The 13,985-nt window shown below is 38.3% G+C and overlaps 1 protein-coding gene across 3 annotated transcripts in view; it reads right to left on the bottom strand.

The window, feature by feature from the left end:
* The window catches only part of p4ha2 (procollagen-proline, 2-oxoglutarate 4-dioxygenase (proline 4-hydroxylase), alpha polypeptide 2), a 49,513-nt gene that overhangs the window by 8,494 nt on the left and 27,034 nt on the right, over positions 1-13,985 (bottom strand). For 2 of the 3 annotated variants that reach the window (XM_036142865.1, XM_036142864.1), the window contains exons 6-12: positions 12,372-12,611; positions 8,597-8,793; positions 7,709-7,885; positions 7,057-7,127; positions 4,262-4,361; positions 3,856-3,909; positions 604-669 (exon numbers count right to left, since the gene is read on the bottom strand). In XM_036142865.1, the coding sequence (XP_035998758.1) occupies positions 604-669; positions 3,856-3,909; positions 4,262-4,361; positions 7,057-7,127; positions 7,709-7,885; positions 8,597-8,793; positions 12,372-12,611 (905 nt within the window). Of the gene's footprint in view, positions 1-603; positions 670-731; positions 792-3,855; positions 3,910-4,261; positions 4,362-7,056; positions 7,128-7,708; positions 7,886-8,596; positions 8,794-12,371; positions 12,612-13,985 lie in introns of all 3 variants that reach the window. The other variant, XM_036142866.1, reaches the window with a different exon arrangement.

Raw genomic sequence — 13,985 nt, 5'->3', positions numbered from 1 at the left:
TAAAATAAGATAATTAGACATCCTGCACTTGAAATAAGATGATTGGGAGGAATTGTTCCTATTTTAAGTGCAAAAATCTTATTCCATTGGCAAATTATCTTATTTACCTGCTCAAATCAAGGATAAATACACAAATTTTAAGAACATTTTCCTTATTTCTAGTTCTGTTTTTGCAGTGTAGAATAACAAGCAAGGAATGGGTTATGTCTGCTAACTAAAAAGCTGAAGTTCTGTTGCCTATAAGGAAAAGAAAAAAAAAAAAAAAAAAAAACCTGCTGGTCAGGAGGAGGAGCCCAAGAACCAATGATGATAAAGTTTTGATGAGATGCTATGACCAGAGAGCAATGTGGGAACTGTAAAGAAGTTATTTTGTCTATTTTGATCAGCAACGTTTTGCTTGGTGTGGAGCCAAGAGACAACTATCACAAGGTAGGACACCGTGATAGTTCAATCAACTAAACAGTTTTTGAATTGCACATGCAACACAGATGGATAGCCGCTATCGCCACTTTTTTGGTTTCAAACCGTAAGTAGAAAGAACATGTCAAGTGGCTTCCACAACTGGTCAATAATCAGCGGCGGCGACTGAATGCTCGTACTTACGTAGTTTAAAAATGTCGCCAAGCGATTTCCAGTGCCTAACCTTTTGAAAGCGTCACCCTCGTCTTTCTATAAAGATACAGATTTAAGAGAAAAAATTCAAGATAAAAACAGCACACCTCATTACTTACATAATTTAGGAACGTAGCAAGTCTATTTCCATCGACCTTGAGATTGCTGTCAAAGGGACGCTGCAACAGATGTTTATACATTTAACTCATTATCCGAAAGACTCTGCTGAAAGAGCCTGCCTTCTAGGGCACACACTACTCTCAAATAAAAATAAAAATAGTATTTTTAAAATGTATAAAATAGCTTCTGCTAATTTGCTTTTAAACACACAATGAACTTATGAATGTATTCATTTTTAGTTGTCATCATACAGTTTCTTCATAAAAGGCATACTATGCAGATTATTTTCTAAAATAAAGAAAAAAAATACTGACAATGAAATTGTAATCGTCATCACACGTGTCTGGATTTGTCTGCTGCAGATATCAGCCTCTGCTTTTTATTGATTATATCAACGTTTCAGTACAATTATTGGCAAACAATTGAGTAAATGGGTATATAGTGCATAGGTGTTAAGATCATAAAAATAGAAGAAACATGAGCACACTTTTTCCAAGTGACTCAGTAAATCACAAGTATGGACTTAAAAAAATTAACCTAAAGTGGCACCAAAATTAACCTGTAATATTGTATACATATTGATCCATGACTAACTGAAGCACTCTTAAATCTTAAAAGGGGCCTAGTCACATACTATGGACATAAAAAAAAAAAAGATCTTTATCTTCAAATAAAACAATATATGTGAAGTGTTCGTCCTGCAGTGTTTACTAAAGGCTGCTTTTTACTCCACGAGAATCGAGACATTTGTTCTCACTCCTGTGGCGACTGACGTCATGTTGTTCTATTAGTCTTGTCTTGCAGGGTCTCATTGCTTGTTCTTGACACAAGGACTGGGCAGAACGTTTTTCTTGCAGGGTGTCCTACTACTATACTGTGAGTGGACAGGATTTAGATGGACGTGTTTTGGTTGGAAAAGCAGAAATGTCTCACGCATCTGCCAAACTAGACATTTTAGTCGGGCAATTAAACTCTGGTGGTTTAAGAGGTCGAACCTGCTACTTCTGCTCACTTGCAGCGTTTTCTCTATAAGTTATCCAAGCAGGGCAGTGTTCGATGTCTTCCAAATAGCGACAGAGCATAATGTGAGCTATTATTTCTGTCTGCTCCTCTACTTTCAGCTCTCCGCCAACCCTGTGATTGGCTTTGTCCCCTGCCTATCCGATCTTCAGTGACGTGTTATAGTGGGGCAGACTTCTGCAGCTTAGCTTCTCATGAAGTATGAATACACAGGAAAATATATAGTTTTTCTTCATGTTCTTGCCACTGGACTGCAAGAAAAAAACAATTATCGGTTCTCGTGGAGAATGTAGCAAGCTTTAGTCCTTTTCGAGCCTGAAAATAATTTTTGTGGCAGACAAACATTGTTGTACAATCTGCCAGCAGCACGGAAAATTGGGTAATCCTGGTGGCAGTTGTTTTGGTGGGTTAACGATGGTGCATGCGGAAGCGAGGGTGGGGTATTTTAGTATAAACGGGAGGAGCGTTACGTGACGCAGGTTGAAGGAGGGTAGCTGCCGGGTATCCTAGAGTGCATCAAGCTAATAACCGCTAGTGCGTTAGCTTATGGAGGTTTTCTCCCCAACGGGAACTTTACTGAACCTTCTATGTGCCTCTTAAACATTGTTTATTTCAAATAAACAAACAATGCTTAGCCAGAAGGGGGGGTTGAGTAAAGGCATAACGGCCTGCCAGGCTTATAAGACGGTGGTGGAAACCCTGCAGTATTGTAGCTCCAGTCACGTACTTTTGTAATGAGAAATAAACAAAAGCGCTTTGTTTACTACCAGAGCAAAAACAAAGTGTAAAACAGAAATACAATATGATAAGCCAACAGGCTGTGATCACTTAATCATAAAATCTTTGTATGCAACCAGATACATTTGTAAAGCTATAGTATGTGACTAGGCCCTGTTAAATCTCTTAGAGATCTTCTAGCAAATGGAAGTCTTTCAGAAGCAGAGGCTGGACATCTTGTAGGTTTATGTTTACCAAGGACTGCTTAGTATGCCTTTAAACAACATCCATAAACTAATAACCATCAACAACTTACAGTGCTATGCAAAAGTATTAATTATCCTTGAATGTGTTTCTGCTGCCATAATAGTGCATAATTGTGACATGGAAATAGGACACATAATTTTCAAGATTTTTCTTTTACAAAAATAACAATGAGAGGTGGACGGTGTGGATATGCATTAAACATTTTGCCTATTCTTCTTTACAAAGTAGCTCTAGCTCTGTCAGATGAAATGAAAAGCGTTTGTGACCAACAATTTTCAAATCTTCACAGAATCTCAGTATAATTTAAGTCTGGACTTTGACTGAACCATCTTTGATCTACACCATACCATCATTGCTCTGGCTACTTGTTTATTGCTGAGTCTTGTTGGAAACTAAAGGTCCCCCACAAACTCCAGACTTTTGCAGCCTCAAGCAGGTTTGCTTCCAGGACTGTCCTGTATTTAGCTCCACCCATCTTCCTGTAAATTTTGAACCGCTTCCCTGTCACTGCAAAGGAAAATAACCATCCACAGAGCAAGGTGCTGCCACCACCGTTTGTCACAGTTGGGGTAAAAAGCAGTTTAGCTTTCTACCATTTTTGAATTGCTCAACTAGCTCTGACAATAGATTCACCTACATCAGCTGTGGATCTTCAGCGCTCTTTCAGTTAAAATGGGTCTCTTAGCTTCTCTCATTAATATCCAGCCTATGAGTTTATACGGAGTACCATGTTTTGGTGCTCCGTATAAACGGATTCCTTACATGTGGACTCTGTTACTAATTAGGTGAGTTTTGAAGACGGCTGGTTGTACTGGATCTTATTTCAGAAAATGAGAGGAAAGGGGGCCGAGTACAGCCGCACAATTATATTTTCTGATTTGTATTTGTGAAAAAGTTTTAAATCCAAGCATCCTTTTCTTTCCATTTCATAAGTATGCACTACTTTTTGTTGGGCTATCAAAGTTTGTGGTCGTGACTTGTTGAAATGAGATAAAAAGCGGAGATCATATAAAGAGAAAAGTCAGGCTGAATCTGTGATGTAACATTAGGAGCCCAGTGAAATGTTCAGATTCCAACAACCACCAAAATATCACCAGCAAAAATAAAAAATAAACTTACCCTTGAGAAGTCAAAATGTGGCTCATACTGTCCTCCAACTCCATAGTTTGCAACCTTACAAGTCATTGAAAACACAGGAGATTAAGATAAGAGATTAAAAGGGATTCCTCAAACCAGACATCATAATTGTTATTCCCTGACCAATGCGAACACAAAGGTATCTCAAAATTTTACATTTCCAAATATGCACACCTACAAGCATATTCAATATTCAAAATCTTAGCTACAGAAAAGTTGTACAATTTATTGCTTTGTCACAATTTAAGAGCTAAAAATTCTCAACATGTTAAACTTTAGGCTACATCCACATGGAGATGAATATTGAATCTGTGCAAGAAATTTTGAGTTTGAAAAAGAGATTTTATATATATATATATATATATATGTAGACAAAAAGGATAATTACCTGGAGTAACTCTGCAGTTTCTACTGTAAGGCCAGTAATGTCTTGTATTCTCTGATTGACTCTTTCAATCACAGGGTCCTCCTCTCCTTCCAACCAAGCACTGAAGAAAGAAACAGAAAATATATACCCACACAGTAAATGCACAGTCATCCAAAATAATACTACTGTAGCCAGACTAATACCATTTTACAAAAACTGCAACAAACATCTCTTCACCAACTACAAACATGTCTCTCTGCTGCCACAATTCAAGTAAATAAATCAGTAAATAAATACAAATCTGAATAATTATTAAATGGACCTTCAAAACACATTGGTACAATTAATAATAAGTTATTAACAGATAAACTGGAATGACATGGGTCAAGGGGAGTTGTACTAGACTGGGTTTAAAGTTATCTGAGAGGCAGACAGCAGTATGGAAAGTTGGGAGATGTTTGTTCTGAATGTTCTGGGACCTATACTGTGCATGATACATGTAAATCTATGCAAAATATCTGAAGTGATGAAAACTGTACTATTTGCCGACAGCAGAAACATTTTCTGTTCTGGAGAAGATGTGGGACAACTGTTAAAGGAGGTACCTGACGAAATGAACAAACTTAATATATGGTTTGATGAAAACAAGCCGTAGTAAAGCTGTAGTCAGAAGGAGAAACTGCACAAAGCAGGATATACAAATCCAAAACTCTTATTAGGATGCCTGCTGTCAAGTTCCCATTGCTAAACAGTGGTGAATTTTACAAGGTTCTGAGGTTAGAGAGACAACACGCAACCACATTCTGTTTCTTCCTTGTGGCTCCAGATATATACCTCTGCTCAGGAAATTATTTTTCATGAAAGATTGATTGTGTGAAAACATAAAGGGTCTGTGAAGCGTCTTTCAGGGTAATATAGTTCATCAAGCTGAAATAACAGAAATTTGTCTGGCCTTGTAAAATTTTTGGTTTATCAGCAGCGCCCCTTCTTGGACTCCTGGACGCCTTTAATAACACTCGTGGGACCACAGGGTGATTGTCTAAAATAAATAACTGAGCATGCACCAAGGCTCACCCACGGTCCTCCAGCTTTCTCCCGTCAGCCTGCTCCTGCCTTCACCTTCCTCCTACTTCATCCCAGTAAAAGACTCTGGTTCTCATCTTCCACAAATCCATCATCTTTCATTAAAACTCTCAAAACGAGCTCTGTGTGTGGTTGTTTTCAGGTTCATCGAGACAAATCATGACAGAAACGCTTTAATGTTACTTTTTCTGTTTCAGCAGAATATAAAGTCAGAGTTTTCTACCCACTGAAGCGCAGCTTAAAGACCAGAATCCCGCTGGTGGACCAGACGCACACTTTTTCACCCTGCATAAACCTAAGCCAGCTGAAGGTGCATGGCCATGTGAGGAGCTTGCTGTGATGGTGCATCCCTAGTTCTGGAGAAGAATCCAACCCTCTGCACAGCAGAACCGGACTGTCAGATGCCAGCCAAGTAGACCTGGCAAACCTCACTGAATAGTTGACACATAAATAACCCCAGAAGTTGATCGTTTTTAGATTAACCTCAATCCTTCATTAAGTTGGTAGCTAATTGCTGAAAGCCCAGTAAAACATCTACTCATTTATTGTGCATGTCTTTGTTAAAACAGCTGGGATGTTTATTCTTTTCATTTTGCCCTTATACGCTTAAGAATGTTAATGACCTACAGTCTTTGTAGACTCTGCCTCTCTTGTCTCAGATCTGTTCGATCTAATATTCACTTTCTTTACCAATATTTTAGTCAGCAATTCCTTTAACGTACCTCTCTAAAAAACAGTTTTTTTCTGAGCAGTTATATGTTGAGGCTCTTTGGTTTAAGCAGCAATGTTAGAGCCCCAGGGCCGTAGTGCCTCTACTCTTTGTCACTCTCTACTGCCATCTTGTGGTTGTTTTAAAGTACTGCGTTCCCCTCTGGGACGTTTCCTCCTGTTCCTGCATTTCCAGTTGCAGGTCCTCTACTGGTGCACTTCTGAAAATTTTTACCTGTATTACCCAGATTGGATCAAGGATACGTGGACAGCACCACCCACCCAGCAGCTGAAGACAATGACAGAAATGGAGATAAAAGCAGACTCGAGCCTTCACTCAGGGCTGCTGCAATTGCCTGCTTGCTGGCTTTGCTAGACACTGAACCTTTACACAGACTGTAACCTTTGCTGAAAAGGAAATAGGCGGCATGCCAGGCTTATAATGCGGTGGGGGAAACCCTGAATCTGGGACTGCTTCTATATCGAATCTGTTCGGGGAAAGGAGGGACCTTTAGCATAACTTTCCGAGCTGATTGGGTCAAGCGACACCTAGTGCCCTCCTACCAAAGGTTGGTTTTAGCCAATCACTATCAAATGTAAGCAGCAGGTATCATGAGAAACCACAACAAGGTCAGCTGGTCAAGGCACTTCTTGCTGTTGTTCTTTCAAAGACGAAATTGTGGATTCTGACTAAACAGATGTGATGGCAGCAGCTACGTGAGTCATCCTACGCTGCCATGTTTATTTTGGTACGGCAGCTATTGATTTCGTCACAGGGGTATGTCCCACCTTAAACCATAATACTGCAACGTGATTGTCCTGAACTGTTTTTGGTTTGGTCACAAATGGTTGAAGCAGGAGAGGTACAAAATGGATTCTCGTGTTTGTGAACATACAAATACCGTGAGAATTCAGCTTGCAGGCAAGATTAGCCATAGACAAGAGCAATGAATAAAAAATTATAAACAGATGTTAAGGACTAAAGGCTGGATAAAGGAACCCATGGACTTGTCTTTATTACTGACCTTTTTGATACTCTGTAGTTGGCTGTGGTCAGAACTCCTGTTTTGGGATCACGGACCGTAGCTCTGGCAAGCTTAGGGGAAAAAAAGACATAATAGACATTATAATAAAGGAATTTATCTATAATGTCTGTTGTTACCACATCTGCTTTAGGTTGTATGTTTAAAGGTAAAGATTCATGTATGTGAATGATGTCTATAATGTGCATAACTATAGAAAATTACAGGAAACTGCACAATTGTTCATCTGACTCCGACTGGAATGCACTGTTTGAAGCCAAACATGCTTTCTTTTTATCCAACGTCTGTGAACACATCCGGAAGAACAGCAGAAAGCTGTTGTATCGATCTGCACTAGGTAGAATCTGTAAATTGTGTACATTTCTTTGTCAAGATACCAAAAATGTTGACCAAACTGTCGGATTTACTTTTATTTACTTAATTTGCATTCTAAAGCTCAACAAAAAAAGGCTAAAGAGATTTTAAATCAATACTTCCATAGATCAGATTTATAGTTTAATTTAAATACACCTTACTAACATTTGTAAACCGATTTTCCAAACAACTAAAAAAAACGTAAAACTAGCAAACCACCTTACATCTATAGAAACACCCCCCTGATCTGTTCTTTTAGTTGATGTATTCTTCATCTCACCCTGGGTTTCGCCAGCTCTTTAATCTTCTCAATTTCTTCATCCGACAGCATTTCTAAGTAGCGTACAATGTGGGGGCTGTCCCACTCATCCTCTTCCTTCATTGGCTTCAGGACCAGACGAGGGTTCCTGTTACCATCATGGTAGCGACAAAACAAACGGCTTCGCCTTGCTTCGGTCTGGGGGAAAAATAAAAGCATCAGAAAACAAATCTTAAGAAATGACTAATAACGTAAATGCTGAGGACTATATGACTGTTATATTTCAGAATCTGCTAGAATTGTGGGTGTACAGTTATATATATATATATATATATATATATATATATATATATATATATATATATATATATATATATATATATATATATATATATATATATATATATATATAAACTAAATACACCAACCCACAGTTAATTCTAAGAAATGAGTCCCCTAAAATGGTTCACCAACAAAGTGTAAAGCAAAGTTTTCACAAATCTTTCCAAAGGTTAACATTAACATAATCAACATGACCCAAGAGTGGAGCTCACTGAAAAATGTGTAACTTTATTGTGCAAACTTTGCAGAGACGAACATTTTGACAACACGTGCATCTTCAGAGTGAGCACAGCATCAAAGCAAATAAATGTACATAAACTGAAATGGATACACAAAAATCAAGTAAGAGCTCAACCATGAGTTCACTGTATAGAAAAAGGGTCCCACTCTTATTTTATTTGGCCAATAGGCTTGTGACAAGACTTTGCGTTCAGTTACTTTTTGAGACCTGTTTCAGGTTGTCCACAATTACTTCCTTTGATAAAGGACACAGATGTATCGAAAGGTCACGCTGCATGAAGTTTGCACGGTAAAGTTGGAATCTTATCAGTAAGCCTAATGTCTCACCATTTGGAGCCCCTCTCCTCTGCACAAAGCCTCATAGGCCTCCCTCTCTGGCAGATGGTCCTTGGGTCGGGTGTAGGTCCCCAGCTGAATAGGTTCCTCAGATGCAGGCTCGGAGGCCTGGTTGATCTCATTAAGCTGTCTGTACAGCAGTCGCTCAAAGTAACGGAGGTTTCCTCCTGCCCTCTCATGGTTGGGGTCTGTCAGTGTAAAAAGAATTAATTATTAGCATCTGGAAACACAATTGGAAAATCTGCAAATCTGACTAATGTCAGACAAAACTGTAATGTTTGTTCGCCAACACGGAGCAAAGCCATAAATCTGACACTATATAATGTAAAAGCTTTAGTAGGGGAAAAAGGGCAAAGGTGTGATTTTCTTATATCTTTAATGAGTCAGTTCATTTTGTCAAGCGCTTTATGGTGCAGTTGAGCAGTATCTGTCTTTTTACAGGCAAAGAACATTTAAAAACTATGTACACGTTTTTGTTCACTGTTCAATAAAATCGATGTACATCTAAAAAAAAAAAGTACAAATTATAAAAACTGCATGAAATTTTGAAATTTGTAAAAAGTTTCATGAAACTCCTCAGATCTTCATGAAACAAACATAACCATGCAGAAAATTCTGAATATCTTATCAACATGGGAACAACTAACTCTAATTTCAGTCGTTTTAATCAACTTTCTATTTCACTAATGAACACTTAATTTTAATTAAGATTTGCCCTTCTTTTGTGTTTTCCTGTGTTGCTTACAGATCAAAGTCACTACAAAGATCGAGTACGCCCTCTTGTGGTAATACTGTGGAATACAGCCATTCAGTATCAAAAAGTATTGTGTTTGAAGTCATATTACTGTCTGGGAGACAGTAATATGTAATTCTATGTCTTATATTGAAAAATAGTACCATAGTCACAGAAGCAAGGTGGTACATTTAAATCAAAATGTTTTACAATGACCAAACAACTCTTCTCAAAGGGGTTGAGTTTTAAGAAAGCTGGCACTCTAATTTCACCTCTTAATAAGTATGCTGGGACTGTGGGCTGATCACAATCTTTATTTAAGAAAGCAGAGGATGTCAAACGTTGCATAAAACCTCCTCAAATGCTGACCACAACCGTTCTGGGTAGACCAAGGCTGGCCCAAGGTCCTACGACGCCCCGAGGAGAATTTAATTTTAGGAGCCACTTCCAGCTAAACCAGTTTAACTAGAGAATGTTGATCGAGGCTTTGTTGAAACTCCAGCAGTTTATATATTTCTGGTATCGTAGGCTGTCTTTAAAATTGGTTATATTTTTAAAAACAACAAAAATGTTTAATGTAATGTTTCTCCACAGTGCTGACAAATATGTCCAGATGGTAACACAGTTTTACCAACCTTATCCTGGTGGTGTTCACTTCGAAATGGAGCTGATTAACTCCCCCCAGGGTCAGAACCTGCTGTACTAATTGTTCTGGGCTTTATTTATTGTTTTAGCTTTAGACATGACAATTAACAATTGAAAGTCACGTCATTTAGAAATGTTACTGTGCCTGGGTCCGTAGCAGTAACAGTAGAAAAGACTTCTACATTCCATATAAGCAATGGGAAGATGATAGGTGATATAAAGAATGTGACAAAAAGACTTAAAAAGTACCAAATATGCATTTAACATGTGCAGTTATGCCGTTATTTTTACTGGAAACTCCAATAACATATGTCCATGCAGGTAGTGTTTTGTGTTTATTCTTTTGTGTAGTTTGTTGACTGGAATAATGCTAAAAATAACTAATTTAATTTCCTTAAGATGACAAATGCTGAAAGAATTCTGTACATTTTGAGTAGTACATGTACGTATGTCACCAGTATGATGCCCCCCCTGCTTGTTAGATATTAGATATTAAAAATACATAAATCCAAGACAGCCCTCATAAGTTCCTTGATGTGTGGGGTCCTTTTAATAGATACATTCAAAATAATGGGTTATAATGAGTGTGGTACTCATCTGGACCTGTACTCTTTTTTTTCTCTCTCTTCTTACTCATCATTATTATTATTACTGGCATTATCATTTTTTGCTTTCATCTTTTATTGATATTCTGTTTTTTTACGGTGAACTGCTTGATACAATGTCTCCAGAATTGTCTGTTGTTCCCTTTGACTCTGACTCGTGCTCTATTATGCTCTTCGGTTTGACAAGTACATCTTTTATCCTCTTATCAGTTTTCCAGTAAGCTGACACTGTTTTGTCTTTTTGATTTTTGTGATTGTTGTGCTTGTTTACTTTTTGTTGTTGTATTTGCTTATTTTTTTTCTTCTGTTTTGGTTGTTTAACTCAAACTATAAATATATTTATATATTAAAAATACATAAATCCAGTAAAAATAAGAAATATTTGGCACCAAACATCGGCGTCTGGATGGAATCAGCTTCAATTTAGTATGCAGCATAGGCGATAAACCGAAGATTTACGACAATAGCCAACGTCATTTTGCCTATGTTTTCTGTGTTTTAAAAAAATTAAAAGAAAAGTTGTTGTCTTGTATTGGCTGTGTAAAGGCAGGCCATACTCGTGTGCCTTTAAGACGCTGAGCTACCTGTACAGTCTGTCGTCACATGACATGAAGTGGGAGATGGTGAGGTTGAGAAAATGGAGGAAATTCCAGATGTTTTAGCGGCGGTGGCGGTAGAGCTGCTCGAGGAGGAAGAGTAGCAGCTGTTAAATACGTTGCAGCCACATCTGATCTCTGCTTCGGTCGCATGATGGACCTGTTCATTAGTCTGGCTGTACATTATCTAAATAACGAATGCTTGAGACGGCATATTTACCAGCCGATACCGTGGAAACGATTGGACAAGGTTTAAGTGCGATGATGTCTGCGTGGGACATCAAGAAAGAGGAGCTTGTCACTATTACTACTGACAAACATCGTTATAGCTGAACTCAAAAAACAGACACAAGAGCAGTGTTTTGGGCACAGGCTGCACCTGGCAATCGGTAAGTGTTATCGTCCGTAGATTATTATCGAAGTGAACTGTTCAATATATCGCAATATTGATTTTAGGCCATATCGCCCAGCTCTAATGCAGCGGGGGAGCAGGATCTCTCTGGTTCAGTTTGGCCTTTTTCACCGAGCTCTCCTTATACAAGACGGTGAGGTAATTTAAGAAGATACCAGTGATTTTGCTGCACACCCTGACAATTCCCAAAAGGTTATTCCTGTGTTTGCAAGTTAAAAAAAAAAAAAAAAAAAAAAAAAAAAAAATCTAACAGATGAAAGTAAAATTTAATAGGAACTCAATATAACAAGAAGAAAAAGACTTCTCATAAAAGTAGAATTCACATTTAAACCACAAAGCTTCCGCTAAAAAATACATTTGCTGTTTAGACTGGAGAAGGGGGCAAGCAGGAGGAGAAAATATTTTTGCAAGAAGCATTAAGTCTTGATATTTGGCATTTTAATTCCTCCATAACGCCACAGCTCTAAGTGAACAAAGTGCAGCAGTCCGCAGAGCCTGTGGTGCAGAAATAACTACTTGAAACCACTAACTTCCACAAAGAGTGGGCAACACCCTGCTGCACTGGTGAGCCCAGAGCAAAAGCCCCACTCAGGTCACAGAGTGCTTTGTGATTTATGAGGGAAAACAACCTATCTTTATGTCACAGTATCTGATTATGGTTCTATGGGCTGGCTGGGCAGTGCCTGTGTTTATTATTGGTAACATACACAGACTTCCACTTCTCTTTTAGATTTCTAGAGATAAAAAAAATGTGTTCGTTGTTCTTACGACCCACCGATGGCCACCAGCCGGCGTGTAAGCTCAATGGCCCGAGGTATGTCACCCAGTTGGTAAACAGAGTAGCTGAGGTAGTCCAGGATTGCTGCTTTGGTGACCACGGCTTCCTCTCCGTCGTCCAGCTGCTTGAGAGCCTGCTGAAACCACAGAACGGCGTGGTAGTAGTCTGCGTCGTTGTAGGCCGTCTTTGCCATGTCGAAGCAATCATCCACGGTCAGGACAGCGTCGGAGTGAACACCTGGGCGGGAATTCAATAAATAACATTTAAAACTATCTTCATTACACAACATTTATCATAACAATAATGTAAAAGTTGGACAATATTTAACTTACTATAAAGATTTCTAAGTTTTATTAAGCTGGGTAAAAAATAAAAAAAAATGTTCCCCTTGAAAAAAGATGGTAGTCATAACATTACTTTGATTAATCCAAGCAAACAAAGTTCATTCCAAAACTATGAGTTGTTAATTTCTCTGTATTTTCTAAACTTAGTGACTTTTTCAAATGAGGTTTCTGAAACATTCCTTGAAAGAAGACAAAAGCAGGTCTGGGTAAATAAACCCAAACCTGTTTTTATGTAGTCCATGTTCTCCTTCCCTGATTTCCTACATAAACTAGACAACTCCACCCTCATAGTTTCTCTTAAGTGGTTCTATTTGTGTTAATAAAATAGAAATGAAAGTAAAAAACATATTTTGCTTTAGTAGGTTTGTACCAGATATTCTTCACAACCACAACTTTAAATGTATTTTATTGGGATTTACCAACACAAAATAGTGCATAATTGTGAACTTTTTATAAATAAGTCCTGTAATATATAATTAAAATAAAATATAAATAAATAAATAAAACCTGTAATATGTTTCATAATTAGTAGAGTCCACTTTGTGTGATTTATTCTCAGCTCTGCTGTGAAGTTCTCAAGTGTTTTGTGTGAGAACATTGGTGAACAAACAGCAAGATGAAGACCAAGAAACACAGCAGACAGGTCAGGGAGAAAGTTATGGAGAAATCTAAAGCAGGACTGGGTAAAAAGCATGATCACAATCTTCGAACATCCCAAAAAACACAATCCATAACCTGAAAATGAAAAAAAGGAAGGTACTGCAGACCTAGATCCACAGTTCAGGAGGGAGAATCTGCCGACAGGACAGCTGCAGTTGACACATCTGGCCTTTATAGAAGAAAACCACAAGAGGTCTCATTTTCAGTTTGCCATCATTTACAGAACACAGCAAACATGTGCAATAGGCCCTTGCCTGAACCAAAGTTAAAACCTTTGGCCTGCATGCAAAACAGCATCTGTGGTAGAAAACAAGGTGGTGGCAGCATCATGCTGTGGGGAGGCCTTTCTTTAACATGTAACGGGAAGTTATTCCATTTTAATGGGACGATGAATGGAGCTGAACACGGCGATCCTAAAAGAAAACCTGTTAGAGACTGCAGCAGGGACTTTTCGGTGCTCAATGCACGTTGCATGTCTCTGTGTGTAGTGCAAACAATTTGTTTCCTAAATGTTGGTTATTACTAAGTTTGGTTCTACTCTAAACTCCGGAATTACTTTAAAATGTAACTCCAGCTCAACCCTAAAGCAACAGTAACTTTAAGTTAG

Source organism: Fundulus heteroclitus, chromosome 11, assembly GCF_011125445.2.
Source record: "Fundulus heteroclitus isolate FHET01 chromosome 11, MU-UCD_Fhet_4.1, whole genome shotgun sequence".
Lineage (NCBI taxonomy): Eukaryota > Metazoa > Chordata > Actinopteri > Cyprinodontiformes > Fundulidae > Fundulus > Fundulus heteroclitus.
This window is presented reverse-complemented; position numbering and strand designations above follow the sequence as displayed.